Below are 27,998 nucleotides of genomic sequence, written 5' to 3' on the forward strand. Positions count from 1 at the left end.
ATTTCCAAACAGATAAATGCCCACAGAATTAGTTATTAAGACTGATTATGATAGTGGTGGTTGTTTCTTTCACCTTGTAGCTACATTTCAGAGGCATTTGTACCACATTCTAGCTGCTTTGGATACAATGCTTAAAAAACAACAACTCTGACATGTAAAAGTAACAAATTAGTCTGAGTAATTATTAGCATAAATCGCAATCAAAATTATTAGTTAGAAAACTATAGATAAGTAGTACCACATCTTTACTAGTGGATAAAATTAAAATTTGCGATGTGTCTTTACAATTCAAATGGATTATAAAAGCATAATAAATGTCATTTTATTTTTCTACATGTGATTCCTTACCCGAGAAAAATTAAGAATAGCACCACTGACATCAGTGGTGGTATAATGTTGTACAACATTAAAAGAATAATCAGGCCTATAAAGACAGAATGCTCGTGAAGACAGAACGCTATTAGTCCAGCATTAGCTAATATCACCGAGTGAGTGGTGCTCCCAATCTTCATGCATTAGTGCAATGTAAAGCAATCCATTCAACATGAGGTCCCACATACCCCTATTTTAACTTAATTACTATTTTGAAGATTTAAACTTGTGTTAGGCATCAGCACTGCGCATAAGGCTTTGGTTTTGATATGAGGGGGTTGTTTCTTATTATCTAGAGCACGTCACACCTGGCAGTACTCTAACGGAAGGGAGGGGAGGTTACCATATACTGAACTTTACCCCTGTAGACACACTTTATTCCCTCAGCAGTGAGCCTAGCTCCAGCTCCAACAGGTGTTTTGTAGGTAAGGCTAACGGGCACCTGGGGTAGAACCACTGAAAATACAGAAAAGTTTTTTTTTTTTTTTCCTAAGAAAAATACATTTACAATGAAATGTGAATATTTTGGAGGAATATGTTTATTTCAGTGAAATAATACATTGCAACATGTAATTATTAGTTATTTCAGTTTTCTTATTCTACTCTGATGATATCAGGATGTTTCACTTAAAAAGGAGAATAATGCTTAGGAAAAGATGAAGATTTAAGATCCTCTTCTGATATCATCATATCAAAATATTATTTCAAATACTTTGGCAAACCTAGCTGTGTTAGGATGTTTATAGATTTGACATTTTATACTATAATTTGGTAATAATGATTCAACAATATTAAACTAAGTGTTCTGATATTTATGAATTGGAACTTCAGTTTTAAAAAATTGACTTTTCATTGCAGTTTAGATTTCAAAATGCCAAAATATATCATGGAATAGTACTTTTTGTACAGACATTGACTTCAGTGGTGCTAATATTGTTTTATGGAATGTAACCAAGAGAAGAAGGTGGTATATGAGCAGGAAATTACACTTGCATCTGGATTTATCAAGATTGCAAAGAAGTATCTTTGGCACGTATTGTGTTATATTATGTCATAAATTATTGTAAACTAGGAATACATAACAGATGTGTTAGATTTTTTTAAAAAAAGACAAATTAATGTAGTTAGAAAATCATGAGGTTCAGAAATTTGAGTCTCAGAAAGAGAAATACCACCCTTCCTCAAACCATAGGTACTACAACAATGTAAAAAGCCACAGAGTAACACAGGTATCAATATGAAAGAAGTAATTTTTATCAGTGTAGGATAATTTTCTATCATGCTGATTATGTGATGTAGGAGACGCTTTGATTGGTAATTATTTATTGTATACAAATCATTCTGGGAGAGACAAATGCATGTAAAACTGTTCCAATTAACTTATTTTTCATAATTTAATATTTTTCTACTCCATGTAGTTTCTCAGTGTACACATTATGGTATCAAAGTATGCCATAAGCAGTCTGGGACCAGTTTTATTTTTATGTAAGTAGATGGCACATCTCAGACTAGTGATCCTAGTCTCTTGCCCTGTCACCGCATTAGCACATCTGTCATAGTCATGACACCAGCCGGATGTCTGGCACCATTCATGATTACAGGGTTCTTCAAGCACTTGGATCTGCGTGACCTGTGAGACCAGGCATGCCTGGGCAGAACTGTCCTCACTGTCTTCTGCCTTTCTAATCTATTTTTTTTCCACTTTTTTTTTCTTTTTTTTTTTTTTTCTGTTTTCACTTTCTTAGTGGCAGCAAGATAACAGGTAAAAGAAAGTCACTTTTGAATGCAGTTTCTTTCTCTGTCTGCATGTGCACACACACGTAGAGCGTTCCCCTTCAGAAAATCTTCTCGGGTCTACCACTCATAAGATATCGCCATCTGCTGGCCATGTGCAAAAACATACGTGGTGAGGCAGCAAATGGTAGCAGGTGTAGTGCTGTAGGTCTGTAATACATACAGATCTGTATACGTTTCAGAAGTGATAACTATGTCTGCTTTTCATTTACACGTATTTTGTTCATTTCTCTGCAGAATGCCCTCAAGGTACCTATGGGTACGGATGCCGGCAGATATGTGACTGTCTGAACAACTCGACCTGTGACCACATCACAGGGACTTGTTACTGCAGCCCAGGCTGGAAGGGGGCCAGGTGTGATCAAGGTAAGGCCTACCTAGGTGCTGAAAATTACTGGAATTATTTTCTCTAAAACTTAGTCAACCTATTTGAGGTCATCTATGTATCAGCCATAAAATTAATTTTGTGTGTGTTTAATATGTGCTTAAATTGTCTTTTACTAAATTGTATACATTTTGTAGATTTGTAAGTATTAGATGCCTCTGTGGTAGTTTATTGGACCAAAGCACTTAGGTGCTGATTGCATGAAATGCTTTACAGTGCTGTACTGTGCAAAGCTGCTGGTAAGAGCATGCACGTTATCTGCTCTGCACTTTTGCCTAGAGAATTTCTTTTCTTTTTTCTTACCTTTTCACCTCTTTCTGTGAAGAAGAAGAATGATTTTCCTCAAGGCTAGGGTTGTTTTTGTGCTGGTTTCTGACATAGTTCTATTTTGGCATTGTGAAGTACAGTTAAAATTAACAGAAAGAAAGATTGAGAAGTGAAATATTGTCTTCTGCTCCTGAAATGTAAGCCTCATAATTTATGTAATATATTTTCATTTCTTTGTGTATTTCAGCTGGTGTAATTATAGTGGGAAACTTGAACAGTTTAAGCCGTACCAGTACTGCCATCCCTGCTGATTCTTACCAGATAGGGGCTATAGCAGGCATTATCATTCTCGTCCTGGTTGTGCTTTTCCTGCTAGTGCTGTTCATCATTTACAGACAAAAACAGAAAGGGAAAGAAACAAATATGCCCTCAGTGACCTATACACCTGCTATGAGAGTCATCAATGCAGATTACACCATTTCAGGTAAGTGAGATTTAGAACAGATTGTTTCCTCTGTCTCTTGACTTTATGTTTTCAGTCGAGCACTGATGGGATTCATATAACAGGGTTGAATGTGTGCGTTTCACCTTTCTACATTAGTGAAGGCTGCTCTGAGCAGGAGCCTATTTGTTTCCAGAGAGTGCATCTACAAGTCTGCTTTGCAAGCCTCCCTCGAAAGAGACAGGGGAGGGTTCTTCCGTCTTTGGGAAAGAGGAGTCAGACTCACTGCTCCCAATGGTGCTTTATAGCAGAGCAGCCCCTGGGACCACACCACTTGCTAGTAAACCAGCACACCAGAGCAGTGGTAGGCTTGTGTCACCTTCCAGCTGCCAGAGACGGTTCACCAGGGTTCAGAAGGATGCTGGTTCAGCATCTGTAGCTGTTTAGTTTGTTCTGTATCGTAGTCATTTCATCTGTGCATTTAGTACAATAAAGCTGGTATATGCTGGTAAAATATGCTAATTGCTGAATAAAGGATCAAGTGATCATATATCTTGCTCTACTCAGTAACATTTTAATCCCTAAATATTTTTCTGTATTAACTGGTGGACATATGGACTTCACTATTCCTCTGTGCCTACTTTTAAACGGACTTGGAAAGTGTGGCAAAATGTAGTTTCTGCTGAGACTTTAAATTCGATGCCAACAGCTTGTATACAGAAAGACTGCTATAGATTGAGAAAAATCAGAATTTCACACTAGCTGCAGCAAGGCTGTGTAGAGGGGCAGAGTGGTCCAAGTTTGAAACAGATGAGGGGAAAGAGCAATGTTCCTGAAACAGGACAGGAGTTTTCGATCCACGGATGTGAGTTGGGATGCAGGTGTACATGAAAATTCAGGTGATCCTGTCTTTTGCACACAGCTATTAAGGAAGCTGGCAGCTAAAGAAGCCAGCAGAAGCAGTTGTCAGAGCAGAGAAAGATGTACCAGAGAAGACAGTGGTGCTGTTTAAGCACCAAAAAAAATGTTGCTGTGAACTCTGTGGTAAAAGTGTCTATGACTTGGACAATGCCATGGTTACAGATGCAAAATAAAACAAGGGATCAGATCAGAAAGGCAAATCATTAAGTAACACTTGATAATGCTCTTTGCTAAAAGTGGCTATGCAATTAGTCAGTTACTGCTGTCTCTCTCTTATTCATTTAGATGTATGCAAGATTTCTAGATTTTTATTCAAGAAACTCCAGACTAGATTCTGAAATCCACTTAGCACTATGGAAAACATAGCTTAGGAAAGAAATCGCATGTTATTTTAAGTTAATCATTTTCTTTTCTTTTCCTTTTCAGAAACCATCCCTCATAGTAATGGTGGAAATGCTAACAGTCACTATTTCTCCAACCCTAGTTATCACACTCTAACACAGTGCACTACCCCACCTCATGTCAACAACATGGACAGACTGACCCTGGCAAAGGTAAAGCAGAAAAATCTAGATTCTTCTGTGTAGATTAGCTGCCAGTTTATTTTACTGTGTTCCCTCTCATTGGATTTATTTCACTTTCCCTGATTATCTCCTAGTGGAATGCAGCAATCCCCTACTAGTTTCAATTATCTGTCTTTCTTTGAAATAGGCAAAAAACAATCAGCTGTTTGTGAACCTTAAAAACGTGGAACCCGGAAAACGAGGCACCATCATGGACTACACTGGAACACTGCCTGCTGACTGGAAACATGGGGGTTACCTCAATGAGCTCGGTAAGAAAAAATCAATGTTATTTTTATTGTAGCTGAGATGGAATAGAAAACAGATTTATTTTTTTCCGTGTAGAACGTGTTCTCCAGTCAGGGTATCAAAATGGTTCTTCTGTGACACTAGTAAGCCTTGTTCGTAATGTCAGGTTTGTCAGATTCTGTGAGGCTCAGGGTTATGGGTTTGTCCTTCCTTTAAGGCAGTACCCTGACAGATGAAAAAGTGACTCCTTATGAGGGACTGTCAATCAATCTGATGCCCCATCGAGATGTGATATGCAAAATATCTCATTGTTATAAAATGTTTTTCATATTAATTAATGTCATAATGCAATGAATGTTCTACAGTAGTGTTTTTGTTTGGCAAAATTACAATTTCTTACAAAATAAATGAGAGGTTGCATATATGTTTTTTTTTTTTAATCCCCACTATCTTGAATCTGTTTAAAAATAGTTTCTCATCATCTGACCTGCTTCAGCTGTAAATTCTAGGAGCATCTCCCAAGTTAAGTCTCTCATTTGCCAAAACAAAGGACATCTTAGGAAGAAAAATTCACAAGTGTTAAGTTACTGTATCCTGCTTTATGCTGTCTTTTGCTGTCTTGTCATCATTTCCCAATTTCTTGCATTCCAAAAAGGCTGGATTATATTGACTGTTATCACTGACAAGTGAAAATTTTGTAAGGGTCTTTCAGTGCCAGTGCAATTTTGAGTATCGTTTCTTACCTTCATTTCTGGTCTTTAACAGTAGCAGATTCTGGGAATGAGAACAATAGTATAGAGCCCTTATTTATCATGCTCATCCATGATCTTTTGCTGACACAACTGAGGCTTAGATCTAGTCTGTAGAAAAGGGTTTCAGTCATAACGGTGGTCAACTTCACATTTTCTTAGTCAAGAGTGTTTGTAGTAGCACATTAAGCTGTGGTTAGTCCACTGCAGTGTACCTTGAGTAACAGGGAGATTCGAGAGGACTGGGTGAGTGCTGATATTATGTTTGTTTTCTAGATAAACAGAGATGACTTGGGTAGCTGTAGGCTGGTGACCTGTGCATTAGTCTTAGCAAAAACAATAGAACAGCTAATGTGAGATCTAATTAGTAACTTATGGGGTAGGAATACAATTCATTGTTTTAGGACTTCTCAAATAGAATAATTTCGTTTTTGGAAACAATGACTTTTGTTTATAGAGATGCTGTATAGGTAAAATGGTTTTAGGCTTTTGTAAGCCTTCTAGCATAGTACCACCATACAGTCTGATTAAAAAATTAGTACTGCATAGTATCAATCAAAGCTTTTTGAATAAATTAACAACCAGGCAAGTACCAGGTCTCTGAAAACAGTTGTCAGTCATTGCTGATGTTTAGATTGAGATTTATATTGAGATAAATTTGTTCCTAACAGCTAATTGTAAAGCTGTAGACCGAGGCACTAGTAGCTCAGGCCATTCCCTCAGGTCAAAGAGCTGTAACAGAATGACCTTGGACAACACAGTGGGAGTGATTAACTGTGAAAGCAAAATACCAAGAACTGGAGTGAACTTCCATACTCTGAGGTTTTCAGGTCAAGATGGGATGCCTTTCTGGTAGATACAGTTTACCCAGACAGAAAATATGCGTTAATCAAACAGCAGTTATTAGGCTCATTCAAGAGTAACTGGGCAAAATGTAATGGCCTGTGACATGTGTGAGGTCAACCAGATAATTTAATAGTCCTTTATAACCTTACCCACCTTTCTTGTTCAGAGAGGTACTGAAAGCTTGCAAATATGAACAATGCTTTTGCAACCCTATATTGGGCAGTCTCATGGGGTTTATGAGAGAATACTTCCACTAAGGTAGAAATCAATCCCAAAGCTAATTTGAAAGACATAGAAGCTGTTATGTAATCGGTTTTCTTTGATTTTAAAACTGCTCTGTTTTTGGTATCATTTTTCTCAGGTGCTTTTGGACTTGATAGGGGTTATTTGGGAAAATCCCTGAAAGGTGAGTTTTTTTCTGGTGCGTTTAGATGAAATGACGTCAATAATCAGTTTACTCTTATAAATTATATTTGGTTTCTGTGCAAAGAGAATATAAAATAATTTTGGACTAAATTACTGTGTCATTGAATCAATGCCCTAAATGCATGAATTTTTATTTGTGGATTTATTTTCTTTCTTTTGTGAGGGTAGGTTTCTTAAAACAAAACAAACCACACACACACACACAAAAAAAAACCAAAAAACCTCAAGGCTTTCTAAGTTCCTTATGTGTCCCATACAACAAATGTTTCTGTAATGCACGAGGCACAAAATGGCTCTATTCTAGCCATTCTAGAGGAACTTCAGTTTAGTGAGCTAGGTAAGGATGCATGCTGCCTCAGATGAAAGGCTTTAAAAGAGAACCAATTCCTCTTGCAAATGGCATGGACGGTGTAGGACTGCATAATCACAAGCAAGCCTGCAATGCTTCAACATGCTCACTGCAGGACTTTGGAATGTTTATCGAAGTATGAATGCATAGAGAAGAATGAAAACCTTAGGAAATTTGGGGTAATTATGGTATTTTGATATTCTGAGTTATCCAGTTTACTTATAAGACTTTATACTGCACCATACTTGTGTATGCAACTGTTTTTGTTTTATGACTGAGGTATAGCAAGGATGATTAGAATGTCTGGATATCCAAACAATAAAAAAAGTGTAGCTAAATAAGTTAAATATGTTGACAAGAACAGCTGGTTTGTCACCTTATTTATAATACTGGACAATTTAAGCTGGAGAAGTGATTTGCTATATATTGCTACTTGAGATTCCCTGGTTTTGCAGAACTAGAGGAATCTTAATGGAACATATCTTAAAGGAGACACAAGTCTATGAGCACATATCCACTGGCAGGTTTACCAAAGTCATTCTCAAGCTGGATCTTCACTCAGGAACCAGTTGAGAAAGTCTCAGCTCTGAAGTTTAAATAATACAGCATACCACAAAGCAACACAGAGAACAAAGTAACACAGACACCACAGAGACTCTTCTCAGCCTGAGAAGATGCCTCTTCTCTTAAACTATGGCAAGCTGTCCTTCACCTAAATCCTGAAATGATAAGACACTTGGTGTTTCTTTTTCAGCTTTCCTATACATACTTCAGAGAAACTTCCAAGAAACTGGTTACTCTTTTGGTGTGGCTTCATGCTCAAGTTTTGCACCAAATAGGCTATCTCTATAAACCACCTTGCCATCTGCCTAGCCATTGCTATCAGAAACAGTCTGTTAGGTCACTTACTTTAATCATGTCCTTAGTTCAGCACTTGCAAAGGCAAAAATATTCTGAAGACCGTATAAAAAATTGATTCTACACATTATCTGTATTTAATGCTAGCTTCTATCTTAATCAGAAGTGAAGTTGGTCAGATGTTTTGCTGATGGCAAGATCAATCTCATAAAAGAACAGACCAGTAGAGGTGCTTTCATTAATGGCTGTATAACAATTGTGAAGTGTTACGATTAGTTTCAATTTAAATATTGAGTGAATTTTAAAACTCAAGATTAAAGAATGTCTGTATAATTTCAGAGTTGTGTAAAAGTGGAAATGCATTTTGCTCTGTTTAGTATCAATGTCCAAATTATGTAGTGTACTTGAGAGAGTAGTTTGTTTTTCTTTTTTCAGATCTAGTGAAGAACTCAGAATACAATTTAAGCAATTGCTCATTGAGTAGCTCTGAAAACCCATATGCTACTATAAAAGACCCACCAGCTCTTGTACCAAAGAGTTCAGAATGCGGATATGTTGAAATGAAGTCACCAGCACGCAGGGACTCCCCGTATGCTGAGATTGCCAGCTCTGCTTCAGCCAATAAGAATGTTTATGAAGTTGGTAAGTAGAAATTCTGCTTCGAGATTTTGAAGGTTAATAAGAGGAAGCACAAAACTCTTTTCCTTTGAATCAATTTAATGAAAACACATGAAAAAATACTCACTGAAAAAAAATTGTGATGCTTTCAAATTCTGTTTTCTGCTCAAAAGCTGTAAAAACAAGCTCATTCTTTTCAGATGAGTGGTGTAATTCACAAGAGCACCATTTAAAAATACCTTCAGGTCTGTGTTCAATAACCCACAGCTACCTCTGGATTTCCTTAGTTTGAAAGTCTTTCTGTAAACAACAGCAGAAGGTATGCTCAGCATTTAACTGCAATATAATTCAGATCTGTTAAGTACTGAACACAGGTGGAACAAGTGTATGGGAGGGATAGAAAAGGTCTGTTTCTTCTCCTTGAGCAGAAAAATGCATTTTCACCCACAGAAGTGGGTTTTTACTGAAAGGGTTCCTATATGGTTGCTGCATTACTGTAATTACAGAAAACATTGGAGTCTTGTAGCATATTATTTCCCTAATGGTCTCAGGACCAGAATAATGTGTGTCACGCATTACAGGACACCATTTTCCATTACTGTCCCCAGTTAGCTATTCTTCTGAAATCCATCACTATCTGTGTTGTATTTTTAAGGATTTTTATAAGATCTTGATTTAAATCCCCCATTTTTTATTACTATTTTTTTTTGTCCACACACAGAGAACAGATGCTGATCCACTTGGTTCTGTCATTAAATATACTCATGGTAAGTCCTTGATGCAAGCTTAGAGGCATTATTTAGTGTAAAGCTGGAATGCCTTAGCATCAACTTACCAACACACCTTCATTTCAGGACTCAGCATGACAAGGAATCTTTGTCTTGGAGCAGATAGGACAGAATATTTTGTAATGCAAACTGCAATGAAATACAGCGTCATCTCTCTGCCATTTCTTGTGATGAGTGTATGTACTCTCTTTTATCGCAGAACCAACGGTGAGCGTTGTCCAGGGAGCATTCAGCAGCAGTGGACGTTTCAGCCAGGATCCTTATGATCTCCCGAAAAACAGCCACATTCCATGTCACTATGACTTGCTACCAGTTCGAGACAGCCCCACATCCTCTACAAAGGAGGTTGGCAGTGAATGACCCCAAAAGCTGGAGTGTAGCACAGTGGGACTCTCAAGGGGACAAGTGGCATGGCTCCTTCCTCTAGTTTACGATCCTATTGCTCCTAATCTGTCCAGCAGGCAATTGCTGTACATAAAACAGGAATCTCTACATGAAGTTTGTATTGTGTATACAAGTGATGGATGGACAAATGCCACACTTGGGAGACCCTGATTGTTCTTTTCTTTTTTTTTTTCATGGCAGTTAATTTTATAGAAACAGGTATACAACACATTTATACTGTAATATACTTGCTTAAAAATCTTAGTTTGCAGGTCGGTTTTGCTAACAGATCCCACTTCAGCTACTTTAAACGTGGACTTGATATTTGTCATGTTTCAAAGTAGAAATACTCCCAGGACAGTGCAACTTGCCAAATGCCACTTTATACAGGTGATTAGTTATGTAGAAGAAAAACTGCCTTGCCAAATTTTACCTTCCATTCTGATCTTTAGTCAAGACATACTAAGAAACAAGATCAGATGGGGTGTGAGTAAGCACAATACTGCAGTTGTTTGGGAATTCCACCATCAGGCATTCTTTGTCCCTTACTGGTGGTGGGAATACTTTGCTTGAACAGTTTTGAAGATGACAAAAGCATTGCATACATCAATATTACATGATGCCTCAAGATCTCTGGGTACTCCAAACCCAGCACCAGTCCTCAACAAATCTTTTGCTACATTTCAACTCCATATGCTGCAGTTCTGACCACTATTTCTTCCATTCACTACTAATAATCCACAACATATCAGTAATTACTTCATAAAATATGTAAATTAAATCAGTTTATTTTTGTCAGCATGGACTGAGTGTGTAAGGAGTGGAAAAAGGTGATGAATTATGTAAACCTGACTTGCAATGAACGGTTTACATTTTATAAACAGGTAGTAATAATTACTGTAATATAGGGTAAAAACAGTTAAATGTTGTGATTTTTTTCTTAGAAATAACTAAGCAATCTCTGTGCATACTTGCTAAAGGCACCTTTTCTTTTTTTATAGTTGATGTAGGGAAAAACATGCTTAAGCTGGTCTTTTGCATTGCTAATAATGTGACACATGTACCCCCATTCTTCATTAACTTCTGTCTCAATTTTTAAGGTGTACGTCTGTGTTTCTAGTGATCTAGCTTGTAATTGCAAAAATATTCTACTGTGTGTCTTTTTTTTTTCTTTTTTTCTTTTTTTCTTTTTTGCATTTTTGCCAACTGGCCTTTACTTTGTCTGGTTAAAGAGACCTCTGGGTGGAGGAAGAGGATTAAAGTAAGGATAATGTCATACTGATACTATAAGAGGTGGTTAGCAATTACATAATAGTTTAACTTTATGAAATGAATTCATTGGAAGAATAAAATATCAAGGTCTTTTGTTGGGGATAATAACAACAACGCAGAAAAAGTAAAAAAACAACAACAACAACAAAAAAAAAAACAGAAAAACAGACTCCCGCTTTGAAATTTAGCTCATTCTGTTGACTACATGGATGGAGACCATCCCTCCAAAAGTCTCCTTTCTCTGTCTGAAACAGTCTGAAAAAGTAAAGATACCTTTAGAAACCTAAAAAAGATATTCTCAGCTGTGGCAATATTACTTCCAGCTGCTTCTGCTGTCAGTGATGCCATCTGCTGACATGCTTGTGACACAATCCCAGCAATCTTCACCCTGCTCTAGTACCAACTCTGTAGCTTGTTATGAGGAGCTTAGGGATATAGGTAGTTGCATTCTATGGCATATAATGGGAAGCATAAAGTCCTACTAGTCTCTTCTTTCTGCACTGGAGTCACATTTTGGCACAGAGACCTGTGATACACTCACTATGTGATGTGGAGCTGATCGGTCAGTAGTCTGGTGTGTGTGCCAGCTCAGCACAGGGACTGCTGTGACAGTTTTAAGGCTGGACTGCAGCAGAGCCCGAGACAATGAAGTATCTATCATGGTGGAATAGATGTACTCGTGTGAAAATCACAACCAGTTGCCTTTGAAATACTAAATGCAACAGAGTATCAACTGGAAAAACAAACAAACAAACAAACACACACTTTCAGAAATGTTTTTGAAAACAAACCCCTGGTTTGAAATGGAAACACCATGTGCTTTTATTTGTTGTCATTGAAGTGGTGATAAATGAGAGTTCGGCATCAGAGACATTGTAGCAGGTGTGCTTAACCCTGGGGAAAGCATATGCCTGTTTGCAGCGCCCCTTAACATTCCTGGTTCTTACTGGTTGTAAGCACTGACCCTTGCACATCCTTGGAACAAACAACTTGATCAGCTTTGGTCATTGCCAGCATAGCAATTAAATACAAGGTTTTAAAAGCCAGTCACCATTTAATCCCTCCGTAAAACAAAATATTGACTGGATCTGTGTGCATATAGGAACATGTAGCGCTAATGGTATATACATGTGTTTGTACTGTGTGAAACAGACTTTAAAATAAAACCTGTCTTTGAAGCCGTGAATAGAAAATGCTGTATTTGGCAATTGTAAGCTCACAAAAAATTATTTTCTTACTCTGTATAAAATTTGGAGACCTCTAGATAAATAAATCCTCATCATAGAAACAGTTCTTTTTTAATATGCAGCAACGAAGAGCTCAATACGTGATTTTTAATTGGTTTGAAAATCTCCAGTATGACACACATTTCCTCTAGTGATATATTCAGCCAGATATTTGTGGGAACAAATGGATTTCTGATACTTTTGCCTATTGTGTATGTTCGAAGTATATACATAGCCATATATACATAACCAGCCTTTCTGTGAGTAAAAATCCTGCTGTGTAGTCAGCGTAAGCAATGTCTGAATATGTCTGAGCTATATTTGCAGTACATCTAGGTCAAGTAAATGACTTGTGAATTCACTTCAGCGGATGGTTGTTGGTAGACACTTACAAAATGGGTTGCCTGTAGGGGTAATACATTCCTCTTGAATGGTATCTTTATATCATTCGTTTGAGAGGAAAAAAAGCACCTGGGACTTCTGTTTGCAATCCTTTCATCTCCTGCATGGCTGTTAGGGAGGCTAGCTCTGGAGTACATCTGTTGTCAATTTAACAGATTCAAAACTCAACTCTCATGACTGTAACAGTCCTTTTTGCAGATCATAGTACGTTCTTAAAGAACTAGAATACTTTTGACCATCCATTCTATATTCTGGTGGGAACTTAATGAGTAAGTTGATGCAATAATTTTAGCAAACACCAGCTACACAGAGAGAATTGGCTTCACCACAGATAGGATTGGAAAGAGATGCTTGTTTCTACGTGTTCACATGATAAGAGTGAGAAATATAGCACTGAAAAAATGAGGTAGCTATCCCCTAGCAAGTTGTTTAGCAGTTTAATAAAGTACAAAATTCTGCACAAAGTGAATAGCTGATTTTAAAGCATGTGGTAAGTATAAACTTTAAGTTTAGATAGTACAGGCTTATTTATTCTGGTCACTTAGAAGCATAATAAACTGCAACAGCTTTTTGTTTTATCAAATATTTTTAATCAAAACACACTGTTATGTGTAAACTTTGTCCTCATCTTGATCTACCCAGAGAGCTCCCATCAATTTTAATTGCAAATGCACATACAGATTAGAGGGGAATGAAGATTTTGTTGTAATCGTACTTTCTTCTGAGACAATCTGCAAAGTCAAGTTAATACTGAAATTAGAATAAAAATTCAGAAGCAGAAAATGCATTATTTAACATATGTTGAATTTTCAAAGTACTGTGACTACAATTGGATATTTTAATTAGATGTTTCCAAATAGTAATCCTTACGCTGAAGCTCCATAATCCAGACTGAAGAATACAGAGCTAATTTTGACAAAAATGCTTTATATTAAAGATTATATATATAGTAGTTTAAATGACTGAAAACAATTGTGTGTGTGTTTATTAATTACTGTATAGAAAATCTTTCCATTTTTGGTACGCTTACACTAGTGCTAGAGCACTGAACCTAACACTTCTATTTTCAGTTTTTTAGACCACATGACTTCACTTTGATAAGACTGAATTGTAATATATTTTTAAAGAAAACCTATCAAGTATGTCTGGACTTTTTTTTTCATAGCTGTAACAAAGCAAAAACAAAAACCTGTTTTGTTGTTAAAATATATCTATTTTCCAAAGATGACTGATGTTCATCATTTTGCCCTTCACTACCATTTATTTCACTTCACATACTTGTAGGTTAACATAATAAAGTTTCTAATGAAAGATGGGAAATGGTTGAATTTATTCCTCCCCCCCTCCCCCCCTCCTCCCTTAGGCCCCTTAGGATGAATATTAAATTGAATGGGAAATATAAATAATGTTATCGTTACCAACAAGTAATGTATTTTATTTTCCCTCTTATAAAAAGCCAGTAGTTTCTGAGGTGCTTTGCAGAATAGCAAGGTTGATTTTGGATTTTAAACTGCTGAACTTTTGTTATTACTGTCAGATCACACAGGAATCAACTCTGTGAAGTGGGTGATTATTTCAAGGCTGTCCCTTGAATGCGTAAAGCTCTGCCCTTGGAAAAGACGTGGAACTGAACTGCCGAAAGCAAGGTGTTTTCCCTTTTTTGTAGGACAATAACCTTCGACTGACCTTTAAAAAGCCAATAACCGAAGTACAAACATGGAGTAAAATGAGATACTGTTTTGACTTTTAACTTTGACTCTTTATATGAACCTAAAAGCAGTGGCTACAAGTAGGTGGTGTGGGAAATTGTTCTTTGCTATCACTGTTTGCTCAAGGATGAGGGATTTAGCATTAGGTACTAACGGGAAAGTGTTACATCCCACAGAAGATTCTTAAGGACTGGTTCAATTATGTTTCACCTTAAGCAAAGAGGTAGTAGTTAGTCACCATGACACCTCCACCAAACATCATGCCTCAGATACGTGAGTGGTCGTGTGGGTTATACGGGTTACTTCTAGGATTCTAACCACCAGTAGAAAGTAAATGGACTCTCTAGTTCTCCCAAGACCCTTGAAAACACTGAGTGAACTGCCTTCAACAGGATAGCCAACAATAAATGAAATGCCTCAAACATATTTGCACGTTTTCCAAAAATGACAGGATCTGATGATATTTGCATGGGTTAAATTACCTCATTAACACCTTAAATTTGTGGTGAGACTTTACACTGCAATCAGCCAAAGTATAACCTCAGCAGGAGTTGAAAGGTAGTTTTTCACACCAATCACCTGCCTTTGAACAACTGCCTCACCTCACTACAGCCTCCAGCTCATCCCTTCTCTTCAGAGATAATTATCAGAGATAATATAAAGAAAATTTGATTTCCATTCACTTTAATCTTCCCCTAAATCCCTATCACAGCAGTAGTAATGGTGTGTAGGATTTTGTTCCGCGTAAACATAATTTTAAAATAGGAAAGTGGAAAAGATAACACTTTGAAAACTGCAGCAAGACAAAGAAAAGACTGGATACAAGCTTTTTCTAGCCATTGGTTTATTTTATCACCGTGGAACCTAGAGTGGTTAATGTATGCTCTGTGTGGCACATGAAGAGTGCTCCATCACTCAGATTCTTACTGTCATGAATCTGTGACAAGATCAGCATTAACGGATGGTAATGCAGAAGCTCTGCTACATTCGTCTGAAGAATGAAAACAATTTCTGTGTACCATTATGGTTAAAACCTGCTTCTACTTATTCTTTGAATAACAAAAAAGTATGTTGCAAAAATATTTGGAAGGTAAGGTATTACCAAATGTGACCTAGAAAAGCACTTTATTCTTTTCTTCAAAATAAAAAGGAAAACCTGCACTTTGTTTTCTACTGCCCCTTCTTAGTATCTTCCTACTCTTTTCCCCTTTTGTCTATGGCATTGTTGACTGACTGAGGATGGGTAAGAGCTGCAACATTAGTTCCTGAAATGACAAGACAGCGCTATAGTGCTTTTCACGCTGGCCAAAACAAAAACTTACCAAACAAAAAAAAAAAATAAGAACAAAAATAAAACAGATTAGTGAGTTACTAGTTTGAAGAATAGGGTATGTGAGTCACCACTTTGACTGCTTCTCCTCCTCCCTATAAACTTTTTTTAGCTACCTCTACAGTCTCCAAAGAGGGCCTTAAAATGTCATTTCTATTTTAAAAGAAAGAAATCCATTCTGCACACAAAAACATGTATAACAACCCTGATTTATCAATGTTTTCTTTGTAATCACTAACTGACTTTCCTTTTGGTTTATTATTTTAAAATGTGCAGAATATAAGGTTCATTTGATGCACCAAAGACATCTTTGAAACCCTATATTACAGTCACTTAAATGATATGTCACCAAATGTTTGTACCCCTGTTCAGAATCTGATCAGAATTTGTAGCTGAATGAAATTACCCCTCATTTCAAACATGTTATATATAATTTAAATCCACAGAATCATAGAACATCCTAAATTGCAAGGTACCCACAAAGATCTTTGAATCCTACTCCTGGTTCCACACAGGAACAACAAAAAAATCAGACCATGGGTCTGATCGACACCTTCCCCCCAGCTTGGTGTCACCTGCAAACTTACTGAGGGAGCACTCAATTCCCTCATCCAAACCATCAATAAAGGTATTAAACAGGATGGGCCCCAGCACTGACCCCTGGGGAACACCACTGGTGACCAGTCTCCAGCTGGATCTCCATTCACCACCACTCGCTGGGCCCAGACGTCAAGCCAGTTTTTAACCCAGCAAAGAGTGTATCTGTCCAAGCCACGGGCTGCCAGCTTCTCCACTAGAATACTGTGGGAAACCATATCAAAGGCTTTGCTGAAATCTAGGTAGACTATGTCAACAGCCTTTCCCTCATGCACTAGGCAGGTCACCCGGTCATAAAAGGAGGTGAGGTTGTTCAGGCAGGACTTGACTTTCATGATCCCATGCTGACTGGGCCTGATTCTCCAGTTGTTTTGCACATGCTGTACGATTGCCTTCAAGACAACCTGTTCCATCACCTTTCCTGGCACCAAGGTCAGGCTGACAGGCCTGTAGTTTCCCAAGTCCTCCTTACGACGCTTCTTAGAGATGGGCATCACATTAGCAAGCCTCAAGTCATCTGGGACTTCTGCGGATGAAAATGACGGCTGAGAGATGCTGGAAAGCGGCTCAGCAATCACATCCACTGGCTCCCTCAGCACCCTCGGGTGGATCCCATCTGGCCCCATGGGCTTGTGACAGTCCAGGTGGAGCTGCAGGTCTCCAACTCTTCCCACCAGAACTGTGAGAGGTTTCTTCTGCTCCCCAACCCAGACTTCCATCTTGGGAGGCTGAGTACCCCAAGGACAAGTGGTCTGACTAGGAAAGACATACGTAAAGAAGGCATTAAGAACCTCAGCCTTTTCCTTATCCTCAGTAGTCATGTTTCCCCCTGAGTCCAATAAAGGATGGAGATTCTCCTTGGCCCTCCTCATACTGTTAATATACCTGGAAAAACATTTTTTGTTATCATTTACCATAGTGGCCAGGTTGAGCTCATGTTTGACTGTAGCCTTTCTGATTTTCTCTCTGCATATGCTAGCAAATTCCTTGTACTCTCCCCGAGTGGCCTGTCCCTTCTTCCACTGGATATAGACTCTCTTTCTCCCGGAGACTCAGCAAAAGTTCCCTGTTCAGCCACACCAGTCTTCTTCCCTGCCAGATCATCATAAGGATTGAGATGGGGGCAGCGTAGAGATGTGCTCCGCCGTGGGACCCGTGGGCTGCAGGGGGACAGCCTGCTCCACCAGGGGCCTCTCCCTGCACAGGCCGCAGGGGAACTGCTGCTGCGTGCCTGGAGCACCTCCTCCCCTCCTTCTGCACTGTCCTGGGGGATTGCAGTGCTGCTTCTCACTCCTCACTCTACCACTTGCTGTTGTGCAGTAGATTTATTTTGTTTTGTTTTCTTTTGTTTGTTTGTTTCCTTGCTTTTTCCTTTTCTTAAATCTGCTCTCAGAAAGGCGCAAAAGACATCGCTTACTGGCTCGGTTCTGGGCAGCAGTGGGTCCCTTTGGATCTGGCTGAAACTGGCCCTAATCTAACATGGGGCAGCTGCTGGACTCTTCTTACAGAGGGCACAATTGCAGTCCTCCGCTACCAAAACCTTGCCACATAAACCCACTACACCTCGACTGGCTAGGTGCCTGATAGACCTCAGGATACGGATGGCCCTCCTGGCTGCCAAGGCACACTGCTGGCTCATGTTTGGCTCGCTGCTGACCAGAACTCCCGATCACTTTCTGCAGGGCTGATCTCCAGCATCTCATCTCCCAGGCTGTACGTATAGCCAGGGCTGCCCCTTCCCAGGTGCAGAATCGGGCACTTGTTCTTGTTAAACTTCAGATTGTTGGTGACTGCCCAGCTCTCCAACCTGTCTAGGTCTCTCTTCAGGGCCTCAGCACCCTCGGTGGAGTCAACAGTTCCACCCAATTTCGTATCGTCTGTATTGGTATCCCAGTTTGGTATGGGATATCCCTCTTGCCAATTTGGGTCAGCTGTCCTTGCCCACTGCTCTTGCAGAGCCTCTTTGTCCTCTGCAGAGCACCGTGGGGCTTCTCTGCCTGCTCTTGCATAGCCTCTTTACCACCATTTGTCCCTCGTGGGGCCTGGACCTGAGCTCTCTGGGTGCATTTTGATCCAGAGCAGAAGGAGCTGAGCCCTTTAACCTTGCAGGGGACCTTTTCCCTTTCTTAAGCACCGTGGGGCCTGGTGCTATTGACAAATCAGCTTCTTGGTAGTGAGTTGAGCACCTCTGAGATGGGTGGCATGCTCAAGCTGGATCTCTTTCTGATCACTCATGTCCCACCACTACTGGTACCATGGCTTTTTATGTTGCCCTTTCCCTAAATCAAGCACCACGGCACCTGGCCCTCTGCTCCTACAGGGCTCGAAAGCCCTGCTCTGAACCCCACAGACAGGGGACGTGTGCTCGACCAGGGGCTCTGGCCCTGAGGAGAGAGCCCAACGGGGCTGGGCCTTCTGCATCTGTAGGGCCTCTGCGTCTTGCTTTGGCTGCAATGAGCTCATTTGAAAACCCTGTCTCCATTTCACACTGGTGACGCTTTCCCTCCCTGGACTTCAGGGAGGTTACCTGGACCCCAGGGAGGTAACTAGGAAAGGTGCCCTCCTAGATCTGCTGCTGGAGGCCAGAGAGGGACTTGTGCGGGGTGTGGCAACTGGTGGCCGTCTTGGTCATAGTGACCATGAAGTGGTTGAGTTTAAAATTTTTGGTGACAGGAGGAAAACTGCCACCAAAACTTCAGCCCTGCATATGGGGAGAGCAGACTTCAGGCTGCTCAGGGAACTAGTTAGCAAGGTCCCCTGGGAAACTGCTTTTGAAGGCGTCTATCAGGGCTGGTCATTCTTTAAGCCCTGCCTCCTAAAAGCACACGATCAGGCAATTCCAAAACATCGCAAGTCAAGCAGGCGGCCCAGTAGGCTGGCTTGGATGACCACGGATCTTCTTCTGGAGCTTAGGCATAAAAAGAAAGTGCACGGCTGCTGGAAGCAGGGTCAGGCAACGTGGAAGGACTACAGGGATGCTGTTCACACTTGTAGGGAGAAAATTTGTGCGGCCAAAGCCCAACTGCAGTTGAAGTTGGCCAGCTCTGTGGGAGACCATTAAAAGGGCTTTTAAAAATATATGAATAGAAAAAGGAGGACCAGAGAAAACATAGGTCCACTACTTGTTGGGGATGGTCACCTCACAGACAAGGACACAGGCAAAGCAGAAACGTTTAATGCCTTCTTTGCCTCTGTCTTCAACGCTGATGATGGGCTTTGGGACCCCCGGTGCCCTGAGCTGGAGGACCATGACGGTGGGAACGATAAACTGCCAACCCACCCTGAACGTGTGCAGGATTTGCTGCTCCACCTGGATCCGTATAAGTCCACGGGTCCAGATGGGATTCATCCCAGGGTGCTTAGAGAGCTGGCTGACATCATCGCGGGCCCTCTCTCAATTATTTTTCAACGGTGTTGGGAATCTGGAGAGGTCCCAGTTGAGTGGAAGCTGGCAAATGTTGTACCAATTTTCAAGAAGGGCAGGAAAGAGGACCCTGGTAACTACAGGCCTGTCAGTCTCACATCAGTGCCTGGTAAAATTATGGAGCAGTTCATCCTGGGAGTTATTGAAGGGCACCTGGGGAACAATGCAGTCACCGGTCCCAGGCAGCATGGGTTCACGAGGGGTAGGTCCTGTTCGACAGATTTGATTTCCTTTTATGATAAGATCACCCATCTAGTCGATCAAGGGAAACCAGCTGATGTGATCTTTTTGGATTTCAGTAAAGCTTTTGACACAGTTTCCCATGGGATCCTACTGGACAAAACATCTAGCATACACCTGGACAAAACCATCGTACGATGCGTGAATAATTGGCTGATGGGTAGGGCTCAAAGATGTGTGGCAAATGGTTCCACATCAGGCTGCTGGCCGGTCACCAGTGGGGTCCCCCAGGGCTCCATTTTAGGGCCAGTTCTCTTCAATGTTTTTATAAACGATTTGGATGTAGGACTAGGTGTTTTGAGCACATTTGCTGATGATCCTAAACGTGGAGGAGTTGTTGACTCTGTTGAGGGTGGAAAGGCCTTGCAGAGAGGTCTGAACAGGTTGGAGAGCTGGGCGATCACCAACCGCATGAAGTTTAACAAGAGCAAGTGCCAGGACCTGCACCTGGGACAGGGAAACCCTGGCTATATGTACAGACTGGGCGACGAGACGCTGGAGAGCAGCCCCGCAGAGAGGGATCTGGGGGTTGTGGTTGATAGCAAGTTGAACAGGAGCCAGCAGTGTGCCCTGGCAGCCAGGAGGGCCAACTGTACCCTGGGGTGCATCAAGCACGGCATCACTAGTCGGTCAAGGGAAGTGATTGTCCCGCTCTACTCTGCGGTGGTGCAGCCCCACCTCCAGCACTCTGTGCAGTTCTGGGCACCACAGTATGAGTGTGAAAGACTCATGAGAGAAAGAGTGTGAAACCATGGCTTTTTATGTTGCCCTTTCCCTAAATCAAGCACCACGGCACCTGGCCCTCTGCTCCTACAGGGCTCGAAAGCCCTGCTCTGAACCCCACAGAGAAGGGAAGTGTGCTCGCGCAGGGGCTCTGGCCCTGAGGAGAGAGCCCAACGGGGCTGGGCCTTCTGCATCTGTACGGCCTCTGCGTCTTGCTTTGGCTGCAATGAGCTCATTTGGAAACCCTGTCTCCATTTCACACTGGCGACGCTTTCCCTCCCTGGACTTCCGCATGTGTCCCTTTGCAGGCTTGTGACCCTTGTGCTCTGGGCTGGCTCCACTCGGGTCAGGAAAACCTCCATGCTCAGGGGTGACACCACCTTGCTAGAAAACCCACTCCTAAGCCTGACAGGACTTCTTGAGTGTCCTTTGGAACCCTGGGAGGACTTCTCTGTTTTTCCCTATCACCAGCCTGGACTTCTCCAGGCCCAGATCTGCCTCCGCTCCTCCTGCCAGCTACTGCTGGGAAGATCTCGTCCCCGTTGCAGTCATCCCATTCCCACAGGCTCCACGTTGTGCCCCTAAGCGTACTCTGCTCCATGCTGAACCAGTCCCGGTCCCACACCCTCCTCACGGGGCGAGTGCTCCAGCCCCACCGCATCAGTGCTCTCCCCTGAATTCCTCCAGCTTGTCGATGTCTCTCCCGCCCAGGACCCCAAAGAGGACACGATGCCCAGATGAGGCCTGATGGGTGCTAAGCAGAGGGGAACGCCCTGCTCCCTCCAGAGAGGGTCAAAATCAAGGAGATTCCTGAGGGCAAGGCAAGGGCTGCCATTAGCCTGCTGTGGGGAGAACCAGGGCAACGCGAGGGCTGGCCAGCTGTGCTGGAGTGTAGCAAGAGCAGTGTGAGGACTGTGTCGTGCAGCTTCAAAGGCAGGCACGAGGTTTTATGGAATGGACGCTCTTGCTTTATGGGCCCGGATGTGTCTGCCATGGCCAGGGTGATCTGATGGTGCACTGGGAAGACACGGCCAAGGCTGCAGTGACTGGTGGATAACACCAACGCCAAGATGAAGGCAAACATTTTGTTGGGCAGAGTGGTAAGTGACATTGTGCTAGACACAGACGCATGTGCTGGGGCCAGAGCGCTGCCAGAGCGAGCGCTGCGGGGCAGGACGGCCCATTGTGATGGCTCCGAGCGACGCACTGTGAGAGCCTGGAGCGACGGATTGTGACTGCGTGGCCCTCGCTGCTCATATGCGGGCGCAGAGTCCCACCCCGCCGGCTAGTGCCCGCACTCCAGCTGAGCGTTTACGCGAGGTCTGGAGTGAGGAGCAAGGTTGGCCTTGGTGCTGGTGTCGTGCTCTGGGAGTTGCTGCAGCAGCTCTCAGTGCCCTTCCCAGAGCCATCGGAGCTTCTTCCGCGGCCCTGCCTCGTTCGGGCCGTCGGGAGACCCAGGAGGAGTACTCGCGGCAGCAGAGGTGAGCGCGGTGGGGACACCTTCCCCTGGGCCCTGGGCAGCTGGAAGGGTTTCCTCCTTGGGGGACCTGCACAACTCTTCCAGCCGCCCCTGGCTCAGCCGATGACCATGGCCTCTTCTCTGCCTTTTGCAGCGTGACACCTGCTGCTGCAGCGCGGGTGAGAGGGAGCGGCTCGTCATCGCCAGTTCTCCCCAGCTCACCTCAGCAGGTGGAGAGCATGGCCACGGCGCTGGACACCCGCTGTCCCATCTGTCTGGACAGCTGGGTGAACCCCAGCTATGTGGTGCCATGCCTCCACCGCTTCTGTTTTGAATGCATCCAGCGGTGGGCTGAGAGCAAGCCCGAGTGCCCCCTCTGCAAGAGGAGGGTGAGCTCCATCGTGCACTCGGTGCGGGCAGACAACAGGTTCAAGGAGCTCGTCATCCCACCACCTGCGGAGGCACCGGTCACCGCCCAGCAGGCAGACGGAGCTCCTGCCCACGCAGCCTCCCGACCAGAGGCTGCAGGCCCAGTGCCCACAGCCGCTGTGGGCGGCCTCCACCCCTTCGCCTGGGCGTCCCTGTTCCGGCTGTACCCTGCTGTGCTCCAGCCCCTGCTGCCCTGGCTGCGCCACGAGCTGGGGCAGCTCCTCGGGGATGACGGCAGGGCAGCCTCAGAAGCGCAGCGCAATGTCATCTCAGGCCTGCGCTTCTTTGGCCTGGACGAGGGGGCCCTCACCCTGCTCCTGAGGACCTCCCTGGGAAGGCAGACGGCCGGCTTCGTGCAGCGGCTCATTGCCACCGCCGTGCAGCGGTGCAGCGGGGAGGCCCAAAACATCCTGGGCCTGGGGGCCTCCCGCGCTGCCGGAGGACAGGGGGGCAGCCCTGCAGCAGTCCCCAGCCACACTGCCACATCGGTGGGGACACCATCAGCTGGCCCAGAGAGCTCGGAGGGAACCAACGCAGAGGAGCTCCCTGGGACCTCAAATGCTGCCTTCCACGGGAGACCGAGCCGCCTTCCATCCGTCCCGGTTCCTGAGCCTAGAAATCAACAAGTGCCAGCGGAGGAACCAGAGGAGGCTGTGGCCGGTCCCTCCACTGCCGGCCAGGGCAGGGACCAAAGACGCAGGGGGCCCTGGCGAGCTGCAAAGAGGAGGGCCCCCACTTGCCAGGACTCTGCCCCACCCGCAAAGAGGCCACCCCGCCGGCGACACTAGGACAGTGCCCCAGGAGCTGGCCAAGCTGGGGCTGGGCCAGCAGATGGGGCACACGCCGGCAACTGCGGGGGGGGGGGGGGGGGAACAGGAAGGCTCACAGCAGTCTAAGGCTTTTAGACAAAGCAAATAAAGCCATGAAAACTGCAGAAAATGTCTGAGTATTTGTAACAACACACTTGGTGTCCATGTCCCTACCCTCGCTGCTTTCTCCCCCTTTTCCTCCTGATACTCCCACCGCTTCCTCGTGTGTCCGCTGGACCCGAAGGCCAATGGGTTCAGACAGGTGGGAGAAGGGTATGTCGATGCAGCCCTTTGCAGGGCCAGCTGGGGTGTTGGCGCTGGCGTGCTTTTTCCCCACGTACAAGGCACTATTGAGTTGCTTCCCCAAAAACACATGCTACCCATTTCCAGGCCTGCACATCTGCAGCTATGCTGTGTCCGGCCAAGGCAGGAACCCCAAGAAGTTCAACGAGGTGAAGGGCAAAGTCCTGCACCTGAGCAGGAACGACCCCAGGAAGCAGCACTTGCTGGGAGCTGTCCAGCTGGGGATAAGTGCTTTGCTGGGAAGGGTCTGGGGTCCTGCTGGACACCACCTTGGAACCATAGAATCACAGAATGGTTTGGGTTGGAAGGGACCCTCACGACCATCCAGTCACACTGCCCCTCCCACCGTGCCCCGCCATGGGCATGAACAGTTTCCACTATGTCAGGAGGCCCAAAGCTCCATCCAACCTGGTCTTGTCCGCTTCCAGGGAAGGGGAATCCACAGCTTCTCTGAGCAACCCATGGCAGTGCTTCACCACCCTCTGAGCAAAGAATTTCTTCCTCAAGTCTAATCTAAATCTACCCCCTTTTAGCTTAGAACCGTCACCCCTTCTCCTATCACTGCCCTCCCTTGTAAAGAGTTTACCCCTCCAAAAAAATAAACAAATAAAACCCTCAGCAACTGGCACTGGGCAGAGCAATGCTGAGCAGGGAAGTGTATTGGGTTGACAAGGCAAGGCTGTGGAAGCAGATGGGAGCTGCAGGGACGGCTTCTGTGAGAAGTGTGGCAAAGCTTGCGGTGAGCGATTGTTTTGGGCATCGCTTTTTTTGTTTGTTTTTATAATTTTGTTTTCTTTTTTTCCTACTTACTTTTCAAAGTGTCCTTATGTCAGCCCACGAGTTCTGTTATTTTCACTTCTTTCATTTCAGCCCCTATTCCACTCTGGGAAGACTGAGCCAATGGCTGCATGGTGCTTTGCTGCCCGCTGGCTTAAAGTAGTCTTCCAGGTGTCGAACGTGGGGCACAAAGACTTGGCATAAATCTGACCAGAGCCTGATAGAGAGAGGATATTTGTTTATGATTTGTTAGGAGCATTATATTCATTTCATAGTTGCCAGTCACAGTGTTGATTTACTTGCTCTCCAAGTTGTGTTATGTAGCCCTTACTTGCCATTTATACTCCCTGTTTTACTGTGTATTACCTCTGGGGTCTGGCTTAAGGTTGCTTTTAGTTTTATCTCTTTGATGTTCTGTGCAACACTCACTGAGGATATGATAAAAGCACTGGTCATGAACCTTCTCCAGTGTTTGCACAGAGCACTGCTATCATCCTTGTACTTGAGGAACCATCTCTTTTGCTGATTCACAATCAGACTTTTCTCCTCGGAGAGCCAACCTTTGCAGGAGACAAGGAACAGCACCTTCCCCTTCTCCTTCCCCTTTTTCTTTTGTCCCTGCCCAGCTACAAAGTTCTTGAGAATTTTAAATATCCTTGGAATACTCAAACCAACGTATTGCTATGGTGGCTCCAATGAGCTGGAAGGATGGAGAGGAACCAGCAGTGGATGTAGTGGCCCAACAACCCTACCAACGTAAAGAAAATCTCTCTTCCTCCCTGTGGGCCTGCATTTTGGCTGTGGAGGAACTGTCCCAACACGTTATCATAGAATCACAGAATATCCCGAGTTGGAAGAGACCCATAAGGATCATTGAGTCCAGCTCCTGGCACCACACAGGTCTAGCCAAAAATTCAGACCATATGACTAAGAACACAGTCCAAATGCTTCTTAAACTCCAACAGGCTTGGTGCTGTGACTACGTCCCTGGAGAGCCTGTTCCAGTGCGTAACAACCTTCTCAGTGAAGAACCTCTTCCTGATATCCAGCCTGAACCTCCCCTGTCGCAGCTTGACACCATTCCCTTGGGTCCAGGGTGCATTTTTTTTCTTTTTTTCTTTTTCCTTTTTCTTTTTTTTTCATTTTTAAGCTGCTATTTTTATTAAAACTCTACATAAAGCACCTTTGCCTGCCTTAAGCTTTCAGTACTTCTCCGAACACTGTTTTTGTGTAACATAGCACAAGATGCTTCAAACTACTCCACATTTCTTGATTTGGACACTGCCACCTTAACAGCTTGCACAATGGCATCTTTGTCAATGCCAAACATCCTCAGGAGCCCAGTTGACTTCCCACTTCGTGGTACGTGAGATACAGCCAGGCAGTTGACTGTGATACCAGGCTCACCCACTACTGCAGCGCATACCGCTTCTCCAATGCCACCTTCATGGTAATGGTCCTCAACAGTGACAATTCTGCCTTTGGTTGCTCTTGCATTTTTGAGTATTGTCTTCTTATCCATGGGCTTTCTAGTGAAGGGATCAATCACACAGATGAAGAATTTTTTTCTGTAGAAATACTATTAAGTTATTTGCAAATTGGCCTTGGACAATGGAAGACAACAAGAGCAGCACAGGCAGCCCCTGCAATCTTCTAGAGCTCAGTGAATCTAGAGGTTCAGTGGCTTGAAGAGAATGATGCCTTCCTCCTCACCCATAGGGACCTGTGTCTCAGCTAGTAGGAGCAGCAGTTCCTCTACTCAAGAGAGAGGCACGGTGCATGCACACCACATGCCACCCTGTGGTTTTACTTCAGTGGCTAGGAGAAGGACAGGAGGAAGTGGGATAGAAAATACACCTCGACCCTAGCAGTCAATCTTGAGTATGCTATTCACTGGAGAAGGATGTTTAGGAGGGGAATGATTCGGCAGGCAGCTATGCAAGAATGGGAAAGAACCGACCCCCCCAGACCGGGAGTAATTCTGATAGAGCAGAAATAGCTGCTTATCCAAGTGGGATAATAACAACCCACAACACAGAAACCATACGAGAGACTTAGGGTCATAATGAGAAAGTACTCGCAGATGAATCCTGAGGACCCTGTAGCCCAAGGGCTCTTGAAAGTTCATTTTGTGATTAAAGCCTGGCCAGATACAGAGAAAAAGCTCCAGAAGGTGGGAGGATGGAGTGAACAGTCACTGGAGACACTCCTGTGGGAGGACCAGAAGGTGTATGTCAGGAGGGAAGATGAGAGGGAAAAGCAGAGAGCAAAACTAATAGTGTTCACAGTGCACCAGGTAGTGAGGCCAAGGTTTGGAGATAAAGGAAGAAAACTTTAAGGGGAAGTTGGGCCCAGGATGGAAGGGAGAGGAAGAAAAGACAAAGGGATGGCAGGCAAAGAAAGCTACCTATGTTGCAACCTAAATCCTAGCAGGGACAAGCTTCGAAAATATTGAAAATCATTGAAAATATTGACTCTGATCAAGAAAGTCACTTTACATCACAAATATTGCAAGGACTAATGCAGACTCTAGGAATTAAATGGGAATTTCACACTCCTTGGCATCCTTCCTCTTCTGGAAGGGTGGAGCAGATCAGACAGTAAAGAAGGAATTGACTAAGTTAGTTCCGCAAACTTGGTTCCTGTGAACAAAGTGCTTACTTTGGCACTTCTCTGAGTGCAAACAGCACCAAGAAAAGAAGTTTTTCTTCTGATGAAAAGGAGTTTCATCATATTTCATATTATTTGGATTGCTGTACCTGGGCAAAGGGAGTGAATTACCTTAATTCAGGACAAAAGATGCTTTCCTTAAAAACTATATACTTGGGCTGTCGTCCTCTTTGTCATCTCTCAGGACAAGTGGATTGTTAGCCCATACCCCACCCTTGGAAGTCCTGATCCATCCATTCCGAGCAGCAGATTGGGTTCTGATATGAATATGGAGGGAATCAAAGCTATAGCCTGAGTGAGACTGACCATTCCAAGTACTCCTGACTACTGAGGTGACCATAAGAACAGCTGAGAAAAGGTGGAGTCATTACACTCATTACATTTGGGAGAAAAGGTGGACTCATTACACTCATTACACCTGCGTGAAGGCATCAGTTGACCCTGAGACCCGAGAGACTGTCCCTATAGGAGAACCTTGAGAGTTAAAAATTAGGAGAATTTGTGAATCAAAGCTGTAAATTAACTCTTAACTTCTCCTTAGGGAAGAATAACGAATACCATGTGTAATTGGGGAAAAGAGTTGGATTACGTAGTATTTCCAGGGAATTCTGTTTTTT

General features: G+C 43.4%; 2 protein-coding genes across 4 annotated transcripts in view; both read left to right on the forward strand.

Moving 5' to 3' along the window:
• MEGF10 (multiple EGF like domains 10) overlaps window positions 1-11,448 on the forward strand; it is a 101,961-nt gene extending 90,513 nt beyond the window's left edge. For all 3 annotated transcript variants that reach the window (XM_048050532.2, XM_066987978.1, XM_066987977.1), the window contains exons 20-26: window positions 2,404-2,532; window positions 3,066-3,302; window positions 4,608-4,735; window positions 4,893-5,016; window positions 6,950-6,994; window positions 8,657-8,863; window positions 9,827-11,448. In XM_048050532.2, coding sequence (XP_047906489.2) covers window positions 2,404-2,532; window positions 3,066-3,302; window positions 4,608-4,735; window positions 4,893-5,016; window positions 6,950-6,994; window positions 8,657-8,863; window positions 9,827-9,987 — 1,031 coding nt within the window. In that variant the 3' untranslated portion in view covers window positions 9,988-11,448. The remainder of the gene's footprint in view (window positions 1-2,403; window positions 2,533-3,065; window positions 3,303-4,607; window positions 4,736-4,892; window positions 5,017-6,949; window positions 6,995-8,656; window positions 8,864-9,826) is intronic.
• Window positions 11,449-21,590: 10,142 nt separating this feature from the next.
• Window positions 21,591-23,610, forward strand: LOC136789122 (E3 ubiquitin-protein ligase Topors-like). The gene is made up of 2 exons (XM_066988869.1): window positions 21,591-22,415; window positions 22,548-23,610. Exons 1-2 carry the CDS (start codon window positions 22,192-22,194, stop codon window positions 23,608-23,610), a joined length of 1,287 nt encoding a protein of 428 aa, XP_066844970.1. The 5' UTR covers window positions 21,591-22,191.
• The last annotated feature ends 4,388 nt before the right edge of the window (window positions 23,611-27,998 follow it).

The sequence above is a fragment of the Anser cygnoides genome, chromosome Z (assembly GCF_040182565.1).
Source record: "Anser cygnoides isolate HZ-2024a breed goose chromosome Z, Taihu_goose_T2T_genome, whole genome shotgun sequence".
NCBI lineage: Eukaryota > Metazoa > Chordata > Aves > Anseriformes > Anatidae > Anser > Anser cygnoides.

Excerpts from the sequence above, each read along its gene's own strand:
- LOC136789122 (XM_066988869.1), top strand. The coding sequence starts at position 22,192 with ATGCGGGCGCAGAGTCCCACCCCGCCGGCTAGTGCCCGCACTCCAGCT. Across the intron at positions 22,416-22,547 it reads GAGTACTCGCGGCAGCAGAG|CGTGACACCTGCTGCTGCAG; the intron begins GTGAGCGCGGTG and ends TGCCTTTTGCAG.